The following is a 20,542-nucleotide window of genomic DNA, read 5'->3' as shown; positions in this document are numbered from 1 at the left end:
GGGAAACAGCAGCCAAACATACTTACCCTTCCGGGTGTCCAGCAGAGAGCAGCTTCTGAGCCCAGCTAGCCAGCTGCTTGATATTTTTCCCGTACTCTTCTATGGACCGCTGCTGGCGAAGGAGTCTCTTCAGCATCACAATGCCACTCTCTTCATCCTAGGAAAAGAAAACCCCTCCAGTTACTGATGGCATCTTATCCTGCCCCGGAGTGGAGCCAACCCAGGAGTGGCGCATCCCATTTCACTGTGCTGCCCCATCACTGCCCCCCCACCCCGACCTGGGGATGTGGCAGCAGCTTCCGGCAATATTAGCACCTTTACCTTTGGCTTCTCATCAGTCCCCATATAGAGCTCCTGCTCACTTATCCAGGCCTCTGCTTCACCAGCATCCAAGTAATATCGCTGAGCCTCACTTGCTTCTTCCAGGCGCTGCAACCTCTTTGACGTTTCCTCTTGCAAAGTGCTCCAGGAATCCCTCAGCTGATTCAGGCGCTCTTCGGTATCCCGGAAGTCTCCATCCCCCTCCGCTCCAGCCAGCATGGCCTCCCCTCTGAAAAGGACGTCCTCAATGCGTGGGGCATGGCCAGCAATTTCTTTCTGCAGCGTCTAGCAAGGGACAGAGGCACTTTTAAGGAGGTTTGGTTAAGATCAGAAAGCTCTTTGAAGGGAGCTCTTCCCATTTACTGAGTAGTCATTAATAGGGGCTACTGAAAACAATGTCTAACATGATGGCAATATTCAGGTCTTGCAGGCTGCTGCAAAGGGAAGCACTTTGGCATCTATCTGCATCCTCACCCACCCCGAGGGAACTCCTTTGACTCAGGGCTTGTACACACCAGAGTTTAGCATGGGCTAGGGTCTGCCTGTGTCCCCATTTATGCAGCATCGTCCATACAACCTCACTCTCAAATCAAGCTGTAAAGGGAGGAGGCTTGGCAAGGGGATGAGGCATCTGGCAGAGAGTGGTGAGTAGGCAAAGCTGGAGAGCTCCTGGTACATGCATATTTGAGAAATCCTCCCACTCCATTTGCTAACAGCTATTATACAGACACCACTGAACGTTTGGATGTTTGCAGCCACAGCCAAAATCCACCCAGCCAGCCTATGTGTTCATTCCAAAATGCAATTAAATTAAATTGGCGTGAGGGATGGGACGACAAAACTCAGAGGTGGTGGACAGACTCACCTGCATTTTCTTCGTAAGCATCTGTACTGACAGGAGGTTTGTGCCATGGTCAGTGGACTGAGCAAGGGGCAATCGCTCTTGTACCCAAAGCTGGAATACAGAAGAATTACTAAAGTGCAGGTACAGAGAAGTCAGGCTATATATGTGTACACAAATGGGGTGGGTGGGGGATGAAGTAACACTTGTATATTGGATCCTGAACATCCTGGAACTCAGACGTTTTGGCTCCTGAACACCGCAACCCGGAAGTGATGGTTCTGGTTTGTGAGCTTTCTTCTGGAACCTGAATGTCCGATGGGGCTTTCACATCTTTTGATTGGCTGCAGGAGCTTCCTGTAGCCAATCAGAAGCCTCAGTTTGGTTTTGGAACGTTTTGGAAGTTGAATGGACTTCCAGAACGGATTCCATTCGACTTCCAAGGTACAACTGCATTACTCTGTTTATCTAACACAGACTGCCTATGTGTCTCATGGGGACCAGTTGTACTGTAACAGAGCCCCCTGCCCTCTAAATTAAAGTAATAAGGTTGACTAGAAGTCCTTCCTAATGGCACATTCAGATGATAGCTCACCAGTTCATCTTCCAGATCCCGGTCCAACTGGTATCGAGCCTTGGTTGTCTCCAGCTCCTTCCTCCTCTTATCCAATGGCTGCAGAAGATCCTGGAACCTTCTCTCAATGATCTCATGCTTGCCATCTGCTTCATGCAGGTCTCCTCTGGTTGAAGGGGCGTGAGACAGCAAGTCTTCCATCTCTTTCTTCCTCACACTTACTTGCTCATCTAGTCGCTGAAATTAGAAAGCCTCTATTAACTCAGCCCTCTTGTCAAAATTTATATTTTTGGGGGCATAGGCTTTGGGCTTGGTGACATATTTACAAATTTCCAGCCTGACTTTCCCATTTCATTTCCTAGAAAAACAAGGACACCCTTTTTATTCACACCTGAGACTGGAGAGACTTGAAGAGAACCATCATGGAAAGAGTAATTGAGGAGGGTTGGGTCTTTCTTTGTGAGGGGTAAGAAAATGGTAGTCTCAGCAAAAAATGGAGAGCCCCTGTTCTGATGGCAAAGGTGAAAGAATACACTGGAATCAGGGTGAAAAGGGATTATTGCAGTATCTAAGGTCTTTCCAGGCACACGTCCTAAGCTCTGTGTCTGAGTGCTTGTTGGTTTGGTGTGTTTTTTTGCCCTGGAGCTTACCCCACAAAAACCCACTCTGTAGCACTCAATTGGAACAAATGTCAAGTCAGGCTTTCGTGGATTGCTGTTTGCTCCAAATGAACTTTAAAGAGGTGTTTTAACAAGGAAAGTTCTGGAGCAAAAAAAGGGGGGCAGTTCAAAAGCTGGACACAGCCCTGCCACACCCCCTAGTGCGGGCAGGGGGATTGTTAACAGATAACCACCCCCACCCCTGCCGCCTGGCAGCAGGGCTTTGAACTGACTTTCCAGATCCCGCCCCTCCCCCCGGCAATGGGTATCTGCATCGACTCCTCCCTCCACCCTGGAAATGGTATTTGACTAAGTTTTTATCAGACTAGACCCACTGAAAATAATGTACCTAATTTAGTCATGTTCGTTAATCGGCGAATGCCACCCCCTGTGACTTACTTTCAGGTTCTTCAGTAGGATGTTGACACTGGTGAGATCTTTCCCTTGGGCATCAGATTTCAGCTGCTCCTCCATCTCACTAATCCATGCATCAAGGTCAGCACAACTCTGTGCATAAAGGTCAGAGCGGTTGGCATCAAACAGGTGCTGAGCCTTCTCATCTGTGGTTGCTTGCAGCTTGTCCCAAAGCCGGTGCAGCTCCTCTAGCCTCTGGCAAACAATGTGTTCATACTGGGGCTTCTGCTCTGCTAGCTTCTGCCCTTCCTGGAGAAAAGAGAGAGGGGATGGGGGGAAGACATGGAAGCACTTGTCAGAGCAAAGGACTGGCTAAGAGGAAGGCCATCTATTTCTCATCAAGAATATACAGAGTAAGAAATACAGGGTTGGAATAAGATGGGTCTTTGTAGTCAACTACATGCAGTGCTCCAAGTGGTTGCAGGCAACACAACATTAGCTGGTGGCTGGATGAGGACAGGATAATGCTCCGAAATATCAGGAGTCACTAAGGTATAGAGACAATGGGAGAAAAGAGCTGGGAGAGATGTCACACTACTCCAAGTCTTGCAAGAACTTACCTCATCTACATTCTCTAGCCATCCTTGGTTAGAAACAAGTTCTGCCATGAAAGACTGGTGCTTCAACCATTTGCTGTGCAGGTTCCGGGCTTCATCGTAGGATATGTCTTGCGCTGTGAGCATCTTCTCATCAATCCAGATAGTAAGCTGCAAACAAAGGAAGTTAATTACTGCAAAGGAAGGTTATAGGCTTTTGCCAAACTCCCTTAACATTTTGCTAGTACTTGAAGCTAAGTGATAAATGCGGGTAAAATAATTAGCTAAACAAACTCAAGACTGTTTTGTTCATATTCTTACTTAATTCTCTCCCCACCCACCCACTTTATTTCAGCCACTTTTTAATGACTGATTGTGCTTCTCTGAAGTACTTGGAATCATAGGGCTGAGATGTGGAATTTATTTTTCCTGCTCCAGAGGCTAGGACCTTAACCAATGGATTCAAGTTACAAGAAAAGAGTTTCCGACTGAACATCAGGAATAACTTTTTGACAGTAAGAGCTGTTTGACAATGGAATGGACTCCCATGAGAGGTGGTGGACTCTCCTTCACTGGAGGTTTTCAAGCAGAGGTTGGATGGCCATCTGTCATGTATGATTTAGTTGAGATTCCTGCATTGTGGGAGGCTGGACTAGATGTCCCTCAGGGTCCCTTCCAACGCTACAATTCTATGATTCTAGGAACTGAAAGGTGCAGTGAGAAGTATTTACTGCTGGCATAATCCAAAGTTATAACCACCATTTGGAGAAGAAGGATAAATGCAGATGCACCTTAGATTGGTAGCAGGAGCAGTAGGCCTGGCATCCTTACCTCCTGGCAATTCTGTAGGAAGTTCCGCAGCTCATGATTGTCCTTCAGCAGCACCAAGGCCTCTTGAGATTTTGCAGTGTTTCTATTGTACCTAGAAACAACAATACAGTAGCGCCATTCTTAAATGGCTATTATTTATTCAATTTATATCCTGCCCTTCCTCCCAATTGTCCAATAGCTTAGCTCAGAGGTTTTCAACCTTTTTGAGTGCACGGGTCTCTTAAGCAACTACATTCTTTCTGCTGCAACCTTGTGGGGCTCAGGTTGCACCCCTTCTCTGCAGAGCTGGCAGCCTCTCTCCCTCTTTCAAACTCCCTCCCTTGTGGAGTGTTCCCTCAACCTCCTCTCCTCTCCACCTCCTTGGTAGTCCTCTGGGCAGCTGCTGCTGCCTTCCCTGGTCTCTGAGTCCCCACCCCAAATGGAGGTGCCTCCCAGAGGTGCCATTCACCTGCGGAGCTTATACCCAGGGCTGTTGCAACCATTGGTAGGCTGAGACGCGAGAGGGCATCAGAGGAGGGAGGGAAGGAAAGAGGGGCAGAGGCCAATGTTGCCCGTGGCATCCCTGACCATCATTCAAGGCACCCCAGGGTGCCACAGTGAAAACCACTGGCTTAGTTAGTATCATAACACACTGGTCCCAGCAACCCAGAGAACCCTGCTACACTTGTCTGTATGTGTGTAAAGCAGCTGCGCACTGTAGATTTCCAATGACAGCCCTTTAGGGAAGGGCTGTAGCTCAGTGGTAGAACCAGCTGCTTTGCATGCAAAAGGTCTCAGGTGTAACCCCTGACATCTCCCCAGGTAGAGCTGGGAGAGACTCCCTGCCTGCAGCCCTGGAGAGCCACTGCCAGTCAGCATAGTCAAAACTGAGCTAGATGAGCTGCTTCCTAAACTCCTGAATCATTCCATATCTCAAGCACAGAGGCAGAAAATAAGAATCACACATCAATGGGGCTCAAGCCTTGCATGTGGTCAAAAACAGAATGCTGCTATGTAGGCTAGAAATGGGACAGCTCGGTCGACCGAGCATGAGACACTTAATCTAAGGGTCGTGGGTTTGAGCCCCACATTGAGCAAAAGATTCCTGCATTCCCAGGGGTTGGACTAGATGACCCTTGGGGTCCCTTTCCAACTCTTCAATTCTATGATTCTATACAGTAATCACTGCAAGGTAAACAGGGCACAGCACAATAGTGAAAGCAAGTAAACTGACTTCTCCATCCCTGCCTTAACTACATTTTTGCTCCTCCTCAAATGGCAGCTTTCAGTTTGGAGCTGCAAGCTCAGACTGTTGTCATGCTTGTCTTTTATTATCCTGGTTAAAGATGTATGAATTTTCCTTTTTAATAGGACTTGTGGGGAGGGATGGGTTTGCAGCTCAGAAAAGGCCTCCCCAGATCTCCTCATATGCATCTCTTGTTTTGGGCTATTATTGCCTCAGAACAAAAATCTGGGTGATGGTTTTGCTCTGTTTGAAGAGATAACCAAATCTCTCCCTTTCTCTCTCCCCACCCCCCTTCCACACACTTCTTCAGATGCACTGAAACAGAAGCCACTAGACCCTTATATATGGTGGGAGGGTGGGGTTTTTCTCAGGAGGGTAGTAGATGGGTGATTGACTCAATGGGTATGGTAAACCTGTTGATGACTGTTAACGACTGCAATTAGTCCTACAGGAAAAAGCAAGGGATAGTATGCAGATGATTAGCATATGCAATGAGACAGGAATCCAATATCTCTATTAAGACCAGTTTTCTCCATAACTTTCAGTTTAGTGATAAGTTGTAATTCAGCAACTTTTCAGTGTATCTAAAGAAGTGTGCATGCACACAAAAGCTTATACCAAGAACATCCTTAGTTGGTCTCTAAGGTGCTACTGGACATTTTTTTAATTATTTTTTTGTATCTTGTAATGTGAGCAATAGTCCTGAGCTGTCCCGTTGAAACTATTCTACGAAAATTACCTCTCTTGAATCAGCTGCACTTTCTCCTTGATTTTATCAGAGTAAATATTTCCTTCAGCCACCAGCTTGTTCCCACTGGCCACCAGCCCTGTAACTTTTTCCTCGTTTGCTTCCATAGTAGCAAGGAAATCTTCAAATTTTCGGATAGCAGCCACTGATGCTTCCAAGGTGTCCGGGGGCTCGATGTGAGCCAGAGTGTATTCCTAAAGCAGTTATTGTGGAAGAAAACAAGTCAATTACTCAGAAAAACAGCACAGGAAGTTAAAAAACAACAACTCTTTTCTGCAAAGCCTAAAGCCAATTCTAGTCCACAACAGTCTGCATGTTAGTTTGGCACACTGCAGCCATCATATGCATGTCAGCTAAAGAGAAAGCACTTGAAATGCCTGCATAAAATAGAGCCCAGCTTTTGCAAACTGCTTCTATCAACTTGCCGCTAAGCACAGGATTCGGCTTTCAGCATGCATCAGGAAGACTTGTTTCTCCAATATTTCTCAATATGTGCTGAAATGCAGCTCCTGTACAGGAGAGAGTGCACAGCATGGGCAGGATTTTTCTGTGGCTGCCACATGCCAGCTGACAAGCTTCGTAAGACATGCAAGTGCTCAGATGGCAAATTCCACTACTGCTTCTCTGTCGAGCGCAACACTTACGACACTTAAGCACCAGGATGCAATCTTGAGACACTGATGTAACATACATAAAAGTTATAAGATGCATGTTCCCTGCTGCCATACCTGATTAGTAAGAATGATTTCCACTTGCTTTGCATCTTTAAGAAATTCCTGGAAGCCAAGACACTTGTTGAGGAATTTCTCCCTGCTATCCCACATTTTACATAAGGCATTCCAGCCTGTATCCATGCCCTGAAGCCGCTGCTCTAGCTGCTGATACTCAACATCTGTCTGTCCTTGGGTCACTCTGTCTCCTATCTCCTTGACACTGTGGTAATCATCCTTGTGTTGATCAATTTCTTCCTTAATGGCAGCATGCTGCTGCAGGAGGTGCTCAGCTTCTACCAGTGAGTTGGGCACCTCTTCTGAAGCAACAGCTTTTTGGGCCTTGAAGAGCCATGCCTGGAAGTCATCTAAGTCCTGCAAGAATTTGTGCAGCTTGCTGGCTTCTCCGAGAGAGGCCTCCTGGCTCTGCAACGTATTCTGCAGGTCCAGCCAGACTCCAGTGACAGCTGTCAGTCGACAGTAGATGTCGTCAGCTAGGTCAGGGTGCTCTTCAGCTAACCGGTGTGCTTCCTGCTGCAGGGATGCAAGCCGGGCTTGGATAGCTGCTAGGTCACGCTCAATGCCATATAACTTCCTCTGCATGGCAATCATGCCTGCCAGGTTTTTGCCAAGGTCCTGCGTAGATTCGATGACACTGGTTTTTTCCAGGATCCATTTCCTTGTCTCCTCGCAATCCACACAGTAATTGTGGAGGCTAAGGGCAAAGTCCACAGCTTTCCGCCTCTGAGCTACCATCTCCTGGAAGACTTTCCATCTAAAAGAAGCAGAGCAAAATGAATGAAAGAAAGAATCATTGCATTGAATGCAGCAGAGATCTTTTCTTTAGGTCCTTCTTTTTCATGCATCTGTTTTGGTCCTTTTAAGGGGAACTTACCTGGCATTCAGACGCTGCTGACACTGCCTCACACTCACACTGCGTGGATGCCCACTTTCTATTAGTCCAAAGGCAGCTTGATTGACCCCTTCAATCTGAGAAGCCAGGTTGTTCATTTCTTGCTCCAGAATATCAAACCTGAAATCAAGATCAGTTAATTAATTGAAAACTCAAGATGCACGGTGGATAACTTCTAAAGTCCTACTTTGAATGTGTTGTCTTTGTCCTATTCCTCCAAAACCCAATTTAATTATGCCACATCTCATGCCACATTCAAAAAACACCTAAACTCAGGTATTGGTAGGTCACCAGGGGAAAGGAAATCCAGAGTAAAAAGCCTTTCCCCATGCCCTTGTGGCCCTGAGTCTTGCATACATGGTAATTTTGCTTCCAGTCTATCTTCATATAGTACAGTATTTCAATACAGGAAGACAATGGAGGAGGTTCAGGCTGCTAAGGTCTAGGCCTGACACACTGAACCTTGAATTAAGCCCTTCATCTGCACTTTAGTGCTATATTTTTGAGGTCATTTCATGCATAAGAAATCATGTTTGCCAGGGTAATGTGTAGTTCTTTACAAAGTGGACTGTAACCCACAAAAACGTGTTCCACAATTACTGTAGATCCTGCAGTTGCTCCTTAATTGTCCCAGTTAATGTATGAAGCACTCCCTCCACACCCTTAACTTGCTTAGTTTGAGACAAATGTTCCAAACATCGAACATACACTGCCCAGGGAACAATCTCAGACATTTACCTGTGTTGCACAACATCCAGGTCCTCCAAGGTATCAGGAATCTCCATTTGTTCCAACCACTTCTCCTTCTCACTCATCCAAAGCTCACATGCATCTGTCTCACTGAAAACTTTGTAGAGATCCAAGGCATCCTGCAGCTTCTGCCTACGCAGATCTGCTAGGGACACAACTTCATTGTACATTGCCTGGATGGCCTTCAGTCTGTTCTCAAATCCTGGATCATCCCGGAACTCCGTGGGGAAGTTCTGTGCTTGCCTGTTCAGGTTGTACATGACTCTCTTGTTGTCTGCTACATCATCTAAAAGGTCCCTGTGCTTTTTAACAAGGGCTAGAGTGGAATATTCATCGTGCCCCACATCCTCACTCGACACCAGACGATGGGCATCTTGCAGCCAGGCCATCAAGTCATCCGCATCAACCTGGAACTGGAAGAAGCTCTCAGCATCCTGCAAGTTTTTCTTGTGGAAAGCTGCCAGTTCCTGCAGCTGGGCCCAGAGGGCTTTCACTTCCTCAGTCCGTCTGCGGATTTTAAGCGCACCAAAATGATTTTGAGCAATCATAGCTTCTCCCTCTTTGATGGTGTGCTGCAGGTGGGTTTCCTGAACGCGCAGCTCATCCTCGAAAGCCTTGTGTTTCCTCTGCAAGATGAGAACACTGGTCAGGTCTTTCCCATAATCCAGGGAGGAATAGATCTGATCTTTCTCTTTGATCCAGCTTTCAGCTTCATCCAGTTCCCAAAAGAATTTCCAAAGGCGCTTGGACTGCTCCAGGCGAGCTTTCCTTTCCGCAGCCAAAGCCATCAGCTCTCGATGACACAGCTGCAGGTGGTTCACCCGATCCTGTATCACCTTTGGGTCACAAGGCCGATAACCTGCACAAGCATGTGTGGACAGAAAGCTACTATCAGCAGACATGCACGATGCATTTTCCTTTAAGTCAGAAAGGGAAAAGGCACAACATCGATAGAGCACTTTCAGGTGGTTTTTTAAAAATGCTAGGGAACAACCCACCTAACAGGTGGTTAAGTAGCTGTGACATGAAGACAGACAGCTATGGGGGAATAACTATAGTTGTGCTTTTCATTTGTTCATTGATTCTGACAAAAAAGCAAAAGCAGAGATATGTGCTTTGCAGAGCTTCAGAAGGACAATGGACACCATCCCAAAAATAAAAAGGAAACAGAAAAAGGAATTGTCGCTTGAAATGGTGGAGTACAGGTCTGAGTGGAGAAAGTGGCTCTGATGGAACTTGCTACTGAAATTTATTTTAAAAGGTTACATGAGTGCTTGCAAGCTTTAGATGCACAGTGGACAGACTCTAAATAGTTTAAAGTGGACTTTTAAAAAATGGCACATAGATCTAGAGTGTAGGAACTATGTCATTCTTCCTTAGTGGCACTCAACAAACAGAGACAGATGAATTTATCAGTTTTGGTTTCTCTCAGTTTTTCATTTTTTTCCCTTCTAAGTTCAGTTCTACAAATTTCCAAACACTTTGCGAAAAACTCATCAGCATTTTAGTGTGAATTTCTCCTAGCAGATAACATATTTGCTTATTGTGCACATATTTACAAAGCCATGTTCCCTAATAAAATGCATTTTTGTATGTTATTTTCACCAATACATGCATTTTCGTGCACGTTTTGCCCTAGTGCATGCATTTTTTAAAAAACCCTTTTTTTACTAAGTACTTGGCTGAAGAACTGCCTTGCAAAATTGGGAAAAGTTAGAATTCTAAAGGATGGCTACACTTCAGCTTGCCTATAGTATGAATTCTGTAGGTTCACTTTTAAACATGAACTGAATCAGTTTTCTTCCCCATCCCCAGTCACAAATACTATTTGTATTTGTATCAAATACTGCTGGGGTACTAGCACATACCCACATTTCAGTCAGCACTCCCACCCACACTAGTCAACCAGTAGAGGTGAGAATTGCATTTCTGCCACACACAATACATTGACATTCACATCCTGAGTAAATGTAATATTCCCTAAAGAGAAGCACATCTTTTGAGGGAAGACAATGGGAAGCAGTACAACAAATAAGCAACAACTGTGCAATTCTTGCACTGAAAATCATTATCTGGAAAAGCCTCCAATATCATCCAGACTCCACCTCCCAATCCTTCTTTCTACTATCGCACCAGCTAGGCCCAAGAGGTAGCCGCCTGAAACCCCAGGACCCAGCAGTTTTAAAGGCAACAAGTGCTATAGATTCTAGCTGAACTTAAAGGCCCTACTTATGAATTAATTTGTGCACCCTGGACCCGTTTTACTATAAATTCAGTCAATTTAAGGTGGAACAGGAGATGACTTGGATAGCTCCATTGGCAGAACATGAGACTCATAATTTCAGGGTCACAGGTTTGAGCCCCATGTTGGGCAAAAGACTCCTGCATTGCAGCGGGTTGGAGAAGACAACCCTCAGGGTCCCTTCCAACTCTCTGATTCTAAGTGGACAGAGGCATTTTCCTTAAACCATTTTTTAAAAGGAAGAGGCAAGGATACAGATGGTCTCCCCTCACTCCTTCCCCGTTTATACTTAGGGCTTCTCAACTCAGAAATTATCATTCATCATTCACTCACTCACTCACTCACTCACTCACGGAAGTCATAAAATTCTTCTTGGAAAACAAACACCTACCATCTCCGTTGGCAAATCTAAGGGCAGCTGCACTGACATCACGAACCTTCTCAGCCTGGATGACCATGTCCGCCTCCATCAGTTTATGCTTCTGAAGAAGGTATTCCACTTCCAACAGGTGCTTCCCAAATTCAGGAGACAGGAGCTTAGCCTATAGAAGCACAAAGGAAGAATGTACCCTTTTCTCTGCCTCTGCTAGGGGCAGGCTACACATTATGTACAACCACATGTAGCGCAGCCTGATGGCGATTGTTATTTTAAGAAAAGCAGCTTCAGAATGAATTGATTTTGAGCAGAAAAGTAGCAGAAATAAAGCTTAATCCTTTTCCTGCCTGCCAGTTCTTCATTCCAAATTACCACACAAAGCTTGCCTCCCTAGGGTTTATAATGCTGCATTTTGAACGGGGGGGGGGGGGCGTGCAGGGGGAAGTCACTTGGAAAGATGATCTGTCTTGGGAAAATGGCAGGCAATGGGAGCACAGGATGAGCCTCCACCTCAATTTGATGGCTTCTTTCTATCAACCTGCAGTATTCCACCCAAGCCCTTCCTTACTTTCATCTCATCTATCCAGTCAATACTGTGTAGCATGTCTTGGAACAGCTGCTGCAGCTTAAGGTTCATCTCCAGCCGCCGCCGCCGGGCCTGCAGCAACTCCAGCAGGTACTCCCAGAGCCGCAGGATGTTGTCCTTGCGAGCATTGATGCGCTTGATGTCGTGGTAGTTCTCCATCTCCAGTTCCTTGGCCACCTCCTCTATGGCCTGGACCCGTTCCTTGTAGGCTGCTGTATCGGTTTCAATGGCTTCATGCTTCTTCTTTGCTGCCTCCACAGCTGGCAAGTCATTTCCAAAATTATCCTGCCCAAATTAAATTCGCCTTTGGTTAGCAACTGTGTGGCAACACGTTGCCTTTTCTTGTGCATGCTATAGAACAGAAGGTAACGGGGGGTGGGCGTGCCAAATTCCCCAGAAGGGATCTGGGTACCATTTTAAGCTGGTGCCAACAGAATGCTTGTGTCCCCCCAACATCCCTTGCTGTTTCTGATGCCACCAGGCAGATCAGAGACTGGAGCCAGCACAATCCCTGAAGCCACACATTACCTGTGCAACAAGGCGCTGGTTTTCATTAAGCCACGTCTCCCGCATTGCTGCCTTGCGATCAAAGCGCCGGGCGAGCTGCTCCAGCTTCTCCTGCCTAATAAGCTCGTTTCTCAGCGCCAGCTCCCGTTCATGCTCCGCCTTCTCCAGCTTCTCCCAGGCCTGTGCAAATGTGTGCACACAGGAGAACGAGAATTCAGTATGCAGGTACAGAATATACAATCAAGAGGCCGCAGCAATTCCTATGTAATGCCGCGTGGCACATTCTACAAAGAATTCCATTCTTATACGGGCTGCGCTAACCAACCTCACATCAGCAAAATGTTGCTTGGCCAGATAAAAGAGCTATTGTTCCTCCTTGTATTTTTCTCTAAGGGATTGTTCTCACAACACTTTTCTTGTATATGCAAGTAGCCCTGGTTTTTTTCCAGGCACCTGCTCATGTGAACACACACACACACAGTGTGGCAAACTGAACAATAACACATCCTAGTTGGTAACAACTCATATGGTCCCAGCAAAACTCCCCCCCCCCAAAAAAAAACTACACTCATGGAAAGTGCTGCAGACTATATATGTGAAAATTGTCCATGTGATTGTCCATGTGAGCATTTATTCAGTGTTGCTAGAATGAATAGGAAAAGTATTGTACAAAGCAGATCTAAGGTACTTGAAGGGAAACGTATTCAGCTTGTGGTGTGGGATCACATCCAGCTGTCCCTGTAGCTTCCTCCTTGGTTTCGACATTAGCTGCTGATCACCTCTCCAATCTTGCTGTATCATTTTTTTGCCATGCAGTAGTAGGGATTGAACCATGGATGTTATGAGTCCAAATTATGTGCCCTGTTACTAACCTAAGGCCCTTTCCCAAACAGCTAAAGTAATTAAACAAGAATTTTTAAAAGTTCTAGAAGAAAAGTCCTAACACTGAAATTCTCAATCTATCACATTTCTGTTAACCATTTCAAGGGACTGCATGAGGTACCCTGTTGATGTCAGACACTAATTTTCCTTCGTGAGGCGTATACACTTTCTGATTATTGGCTCGCATTCTTGACTGGATGGTAAACAGCAGGACTTCCAGGTTCCCCTTCTCCTGAAACCTGCCAAAGAACACAGCAAAAATGAGAAAACATACTTTTAGGTGAAGAATTCACAATGAGCAACACAAGCAATGTCTATTAGAGTCACTGAAATACAGTGTGTTCTGAGCTCAGGCCATAGAAGCTTAATGGTAAAAAGCAGTGAAATAAACTAATCATCTATCCAGAAGTCTAACTTATCAGCGTTTAGGGCAGTTATTGCAATTTGCATGCAGATAAATAATAAATAAAAATAAATTTAAAAGAATGATGGTGACAAAAGTTCTTTTAAAAAACTGGAACACAAACACCTTATAGCTATTTGGGGTTGATTCAAACCTACACATATGCAATAGCTTCTTTGGGATTGTAGCCTCTAAAACATAACACCAGCACTACGTGGTATCTTTTTCAAGCTACCATCAAGTTGTCATCTTTATGTTTAGAAACCCTTGGTTAACAGTTATAGAGAGGAAGGCATTTTTCCTTTTCCTCTCTTTGAAACTCAAGGTCAAGGGATCGCTAGGCATTCACAAAGCAACATTTGCCAAATTCCTCCTGTTTGAAAGAAGGAAGGCAGCAGAACTGCACCAAAAGAACCCACTGAAACTGCAATTTTATTTTGGCATTGTAACAAAATGCAATTCAGGGTACATCAACTGCCTTGTTCTCCTTCAGCTTGGCTCCTCACTGTTATTTGTTACAGTATCATTATCATCATCACGATGTCCCAATCTGCACAGAAAGCCTCAGATCACAACCGAATGAGTCACAATGCAGATGGGCACAGTTTAAGCTACTGGGGGGGGGGAATGGTAAACATCAGCAAAAAGTGGGGGGGGGCATCCTCCTTCCAGTTGACAGGTGCTTACTTGGGCGGTTTTTCCACTGTGCGGTATGTACTGAAGGACTGGAGCTGCTGCTGCACGCCTGCCAGAGAATTAGCAAACTTGCGGCTGTTGAGAATGGTAATGGTCTGTTCTATCCACGTCAGCAGGTCTGAAGCCAGTCCACTGTACTTATCGATCATTTTCTCAGTCTCCATCGCATGGTCCATTACCTGAGGAAAGGAATAAACAAAGTGTTGCTCCCCTGGCACCTGCTGCTCGAGGAAATATGTCAAGCCCGTTGTCAACCTACAGATCCTGCATATGGGAATCTTCTGCACTGTCAACAAGTCTGACGTTAGAAATTCTGGGAAGTCTCAATTCTGGAAGTCTCAGGCCTGTCAGGGAAGATTAACAAGAACCACCTGTCCAGCTGTAAAAGGAAGTGTGAGAATAGCAAGATGCCACCAAATGTTAAGGCAGAGGAACTAAAACTGAGTTATCACACACAAACTTATTTATCTTATACTACTCCCTTATGAAGACTCCTAGGGTTTGAGGACGGGGCAAGGCACATGGGAAAAACCACTCCCTGGTAGTTAACAGATTGTCTCTCACCCCTCACAGTTATTTTTCTGTCAGAAGTTTCCACAACCTCTGGCAGTTAGGGCCTAACCAAGATACTAACAGAACCAAGCTGGGTCTATATATGATGATAGGGGCTACCTCAGTTCTCAGTGGCTTGAGTAAATCAGCTGCATTCTGGGAATCAAAGAGTAAAGCGGAATGGGGTATTCTCTATACATTTGTTTTTAAATTATTGTAATGCTTTTGTGTATTTAATGGATTTTTAAGTAGTTTAGAGGCATTTTTTGTGGAAAGGGGTGGCTATGTCAAATAAACAATAATCCAATATTGTTTGTATTCAGTAATAACAAGTTCAAACTAGAATAGCTGCAAAGAAGAGCTATTAAACGGACTAGCCTATATGTGAAGAAAGCCAGCATAGCAGAAGAGGAGGTTGAGAGGCGGCAGGGCTGCCATTGCAGCAAATTACTGGCCATATCAGTCATTATGGCTTAGTAAGGAATTAGTAAAGAAACTGTTTTCTGTGGGCAGAAAGGGGACTTGCCTGCTCTACGGTGGTATTATGTGACCATGCCCTTACCTTTCCAACTCTCTTCCCCTCCACAGCAAGCACCTTCATCTTGGAGAAGTAGTGGTAGAAAGCAACTACGTAGGTGATGATGGATTTCTCATCCGGGTTCTCCGTGAAGACATCTGAATAGAAAACAGAATGCCAAGAGAGCTCTGCACTGTGCCCAAGAGCTTTGTGTGTGTATCTGCCACCCCCACCCCTTGAAAGCAACACAGCACACTCAGATACACACACCTCACTCTTCACAGCAAGAGAACTCCACAGCCTACTCAGATTGCAACTGAGCTAACACTCAGCTTCATTGCACCCACTCCACTTCTGTCACTTGATAGACCGCCTGGACCAGTCCCAGGAAGATCTTCACTTCTTCCCCTACCCACCCATCTCCTGGCTACACAGGGGGGACATTTTCCCCAATTCTTTATTACAAAGTAATTCTTTTTTTAAAACACACACCACCACCACCACCACCACAACAACAAAGACACTGCCCATCCTTGTAGGAGAAACTTATTGTGGAAGAATTTTGCATTGCGTGCCTGGCACAGAGTCCACCCATCTGGCACACCTAACTGCTAAGGAGGGGAAATGAATGGACACAGCAACGGTCTGGGATTTAATATGGATGGAACTTTGTTGAATTCAGACATAGGAAGCCTTGGCATAGGCATTGGGCATGTATCCCTCCCAGCTCCCACGCTGGGGAACTGAGGAATGACAGAGTCTATTCGGGGGATGGATCCATTGCAAAATGCAGGTTTACGTGGATGGTCCTCCAACGCCAAGGGAAGCTTTATGGCCCACTGGCCCTATGCAACTGGCTCTTTGGACAGAGACTTCCTTCCAGACCCCTCTAACGGGGTATCCTGTTATAGCTGCTGCAGAGAACTACTTCACCTCCACCGCCACCCAAGTGGATGAAGACTATAGGATTCCGCCCAAGGCCTAAACCGCCAAAGTTGTGACTAGTGCTAATGGGATGGTTTTTTTTAATGCACTCCACAGCTGTCAAACCAGGAGGAATCTGTGGTCCTCTCTGCTGTTGGGACTACAACTCCCATCACTCCTAACCATTAGCTATGCTGGCTTTACAGAAAAACATTCATGGAGCACAACTGGAAGAATGACTTCCACAAAGAACTTTTTCATACTGCATGCAGCATGGCTGATTTGTGTCTATGTGCAGGGCTTAAATTTTGGACTTTATAGTTTTCCTTTCTATTATAAAAAAAATCAGACTGAATGTGGCACATAAATAAAAAAATATAGGAAAGAAGGAAAACAATCTGAACAACAAAACACACATAACACATCATAATAAAACCCATGATCAGGAACAGCAGACTAAAAATACAGCATCAAAGGCTCTGATTAAAAAATGCATGCACAAGAATACAGAAAGATTTAGAATCAAGGAATCATGGAGTTGGGAGGGACCATGAGGGTTGTTTAAGTTCACTCCTCTGCAAGGCAGGAATCTTTGGCCCAACATGGGACATGAACCCACGACACTGAGATGATGAGTCCCATGCTCTGCTGACTGAGCTCTCCCTGTAACTCCCTTTCATTTCAGAGCAATGCAGCAACAGAAGAGCTTTCTGGTGGACTGTGCTGTGAGAGAGCTTACAGCTGCAAAAATAACCTCAGAGCTTTGCATCCACCTTTATGTATACATAACTTCATGATATTCTATAGTCAGACATTCTGCAGCCAATTCAGAGGCTTCCTCAGGTGAACCACCATTTCCTCAGCACTTACGGACACTTCTTCTGTATAATTCTCATCTGCCTCGTCAGCTCAATTCTCAATTTAAAAAGGGCAGGCACAGAGCCAAACAAACTCACCTTCTGGGTCAAGAAGCTGGGTGATGCCAAGTTGCCGTTCCGCCACAATGAAAGCATGCTCCAAGTTGTGCCTGGCATTCGAGTGCTTCAGCTTTTCAAAGTCAATCAAGTCAGGCCTAAAAATTAAGAGGACAGTGGGAAAGTTAAAGCACGCAGTATGGTAGGCCAACTTGACCATGCAAAAGGAAGTGAAAGCTAAGTTTACCAGTGAGGCTTGCAACAAAATGCTGCAGTGTGGTCTGCTCCTCTTCGGTGTCTCTGTCAGTGAGATACTCCATTTTGTTCCTCCTCACACACAATATCTCCCTCCTCCCCAACATTCAGAGTTATATTCAACTAACTTTTATTCAGAATAGACCCATGGGAATTCATGGCCATGAATAACCTAGGACTTTTCATTTCAATGGATCTACTCTGAGTAAAAAGTTGGTTGAATACAAGTCTATTTCAGCATTCCACAACTGCTGGGCATGCTCAGTCCTCATTGGCCTCATTCTTTTGTGTTCATGGATCATGACGTTTTGGACACATAAGAAATGGCACTCACCTCCAAATAGCAAGAATGATAACTGAGACTTATAGCAGACTAGTGGAGGGAATGAGGCAGAGTTCATGGAGGAAAGATGAGGCCAAATGTGTGCACATAGACTCATCATTACTAGGCTAGCTCAGGAACACCAGCAAAACATTCAGGTGTCCATCAACCCACTGCACTTAAGTTCTCTGAAGGGCTTTTCCCCAGACCTTACCTGTGCTTGTGAATAAGGGCATTGAATGCCAAGCCATCCTTCCAGCTGGATGTAAAATTGGTGACGTTAACATGGGGATAGCTGCGTTACAAAGGGAAATAACAGGGAAGACAAAAGGATTTATAATTCAGTCCAAGAGATTACAAAACGGTAATCCAATTACAGACCTTATTTTATATGAGGAAAAGCTTTTCTCTAAAAGAGAAAACAACCGATGCACAATTCGATTGGCACAAGTTACATTTTCGAGCCACATCTTGTACTTTGGAAAACACCAGAATTAACTTTTAATTAAAAGGCAGATGTGAGAAATGCTAGCAGGCACAGTTTGCATTTCAAAGTGCAGGTGCTGCTCCATAAAAAGAAGAATGTTTGGTCTGGATGGACAATTCTGATCATCCAGGTTTTGGGTAGCCAACATGGTTACCTTCGGGTGTTGTTGGACTCCAGTTCCCATCAGCACCAGTTAGCATGGCCAATGGTCAGGTATAATGGGAGTTGTAGTCCAACAACTTCTGGAAGGCACCATGTTGGTAGCTCCTGAATTCTGCTTTAAGACCAGCAAAGACCAATTAGCATTCCATGGGATGGACAAGCTCAGCCTTCCTTAACCTGGTGCCTTCTGCTTGCTTTTGACTGTAACTCCCATTAGCCCCAACCAACATAGCTAGGGATAATGGGAGTTGTAGCTCAGAATATCTGAAGGGCACTGGGTTGGGGGAATGCTGACTGTGGCCCACAGGCTGTTTCCATCCTTTCTAGCTACTTCCTTCTATGCACTCCAAAAATACACAAATATATATCCTCCGTTAATCATATTGGAAGCAGATTTCCCATTTTAAAACAAAATAATAATGATGAGGATCAGAGGGGCTACTCCTGCAATTGATTCTCCTCACTGTGAAAATGGAAATGTTCTGGCTCCTAGTTTCATCTGCGCTGAGATAGTCATGTCAAGGTTAACATATCATGGGATGCTTGGGCTTTTTGCACCCTCCTGAAGTAGATTTTCAAGCATATAAAGTGATAAATGAAAAAGCCCTCTAGAGAGTTCTCCATGCATTATCAGTCTACCCACAAATGACTCAGTTCATGGCACTTGAAACAAAACGTCAGCATGTGCAGTGGCTACATTACAGATAGAGCTGGAAGAACAGGCCCCCAGAGATGCCCTGCCTGGAATTCTTGCTCCTCTCCACTGCGAGCATTTGTATACCCACCAAAGTGCAATGTTGGAAGACACTTTAAATATTTTCACCTTGTCCCAAACATAGGACAATCCAAAAGAGATTCCTTCAAAAATATAGGGAATCAATTACAAGGCCTAAGCCTTCCTGAAAAGCGAAAGATACCAAGGTAATGGTGGCAGAGGGGAGAGAAGCTGTGCTTGGATTCTTTACAGAGAACGGGGCCGTTGTGGCACAAAGGAGAAGATTATGAGGACAATTATAAAAACAGTCATATGTCCCATTTTAAAACAACCTTATGACATAGCCCTGAAAGATCTCTGTCCTTTGTGGTATACTTTGATGGAGAGTTTTAGTTATATCACTGGTAAGAACTGAGTAGGAACATGGCCCAACTTCATGGTCCCATCCAGGTTTCCCTAGCTGGTTCTGCAGGCTTAAGCCAACTGGTTTACCGTGCATTCACTGAGTTGGAAATATTAGCAGTCATCATACCCAGCAGTTTTCATTTGACACCAGAGTAACAATGCATCCTTCGCGGAACGGGTTTCCCGGCCTTCTTGAGTCTGAACAATGATGTCCTGGATCTAAATTGAAATAAAAAATATTCCACTCTAAAGGCCTATCACTACAGATGCTTTGTGTATTAGTATGTGCATCTCAGGTTCTCAGCACACACAACTTAGCAAAGGTAACAGTCGTTTCGCATCATTACAACATGGGGAAGGGGGAATCTGCTGAATTTGCACTGTAAATGGATTATGATGCCTCTTCTATTGAACAATATTGCCATTCCAAAGTGTACTTTGCATAGCACCATTTCCACTCCACCTTGAACACTATTATTTGTTCCAGGGACTCCCCCTTATTAGCTTTTCTTAATCACCCTGCTTTCCACTTTCAAGATACATATGCTCCATATCAGGGGTGGAAGGAAAAAGGGTTGTACAAAATTAGAGATTTAATGACTAGAGGGAGACCTATACAAGGAATGTCTTACATGACAAGTTTCAGGGTGTTAAACACTCCTGGCTTAAGTCGTTACAGATTAGGACGTTCCTTAAAAGGTTATTCAAGGAAGTGACTAGTCTGTGCTTCAACAGGGTTTTTGAACATTCTGCTTCGTACTCAAAGGGTTCTGTTTCTTTTATTTATAAACTGCTGATTGACTGCAAGATGGGAAATGCAGATGGACTGCACTAGGCATGAGAATACGACCCAGGCTCAACACTATATGAAGACTCCTGGAGTAACATATGGGCAAAGCCTCCTATAAAGACCATTTTGGCCAAAGTCCAGGAGGCAATGCTGGAGGTAGTGCTCTGCTGGCACTGGACTCTGGTCAAGCTCTCTCGCATCACCTTTGCGACTTCATCCCAGTGTTGGTGGGGCCGTAACAAGAGAGGGAGCTTTATACATTTAGGGTGGGAGTGTGACAAGCTT

General features: G+C 45.0%; 1 protein-coding gene across 10 annotated transcripts in view; it reads right to left on the bottom strand.

Moving 5' to 3' along the window:
• The window catches only part of SPTB (spectrin beta, erythrocytic), a 91,386-nt gene that overhangs the window by 27,277 nt on the left and 43,567 nt on the right, over positions 1-20,542 (bottom strand). For all 10 annotated transcript variants that reach the window (XM_079989572.1, XM_079989570.1, XM_079989575.1 and 7 more), the window contains 20 exons: positions 19,595-19,686; positions 17,913-17,993; positions 17,164-17,279; positions 15,329-15,441; positions 14,206-14,393; positions 13,237-13,354; positions 12,255-12,413; positions 11,709-12,011; positions 11,156-11,306; positions 8,511-9,381; positions 7,755-7,892; positions 6,878-7,634; positions 6,141-6,343; positions 4,177-4,267; positions 3,370-3,516; positions 2,795-3,058; positions 1,758-1,973; positions 1,187-1,276; positions 322-606; positions 27-157 (listed from right to left, as the gene is read on the bottom strand). In XM_079989572.1, coding sequence (XP_079845698.1) covers positions 27-157; positions 322-606; positions 1,187-1,276; positions 1,758-1,973; positions 2,795-3,058; positions 3,370-3,516; positions 4,177-4,267; positions 6,141-6,343; positions 6,878-7,634; positions 7,755-7,892; positions 8,511-9,381; positions 11,156-11,306; positions 11,709-12,011; positions 12,255-12,413; positions 13,237-13,354; positions 14,206-14,393; positions 15,329-15,441; positions 17,164-17,279; positions 17,913-17,993; positions 19,595-19,686 — 4,514 coding nt within the window. The remainder of the gene's footprint in view (positions 1-26; positions 158-321; positions 607-1,186; positions 1,277-1,757; positions 1,974-2,794; positions 3,059-3,369; positions 3,517-4,176; positions 4,268-6,140; positions 6,344-6,877; positions 7,635-7,754; positions 7,893-8,510; positions 9,382-11,155; positions 11,307-11,708; positions 12,012-12,254; positions 12,414-13,236; positions 13,355-14,205; positions 14,394-15,328; positions 15,442-17,163; positions 17,280-17,912; positions 17,994-19,594; positions 19,687-20,542) is intronic.

The sequence above is a fragment of the Podarcis cretensis genome (genome assembly GCF_951804945.1).
Source record: "Podarcis cretensis genome assembly, chromosome: 1".
Lineage (NCBI taxonomy): Eukaryota > Metazoa > Chordata > Lepidosauria > Squamata > Lacertidae > Podarcis > Podarcis cretensis.
The sequence above is the reverse complement of the archived record's forward strand: the minus strand, read 5'-3'. Positions and strand labels throughout refer to the sequence as shown.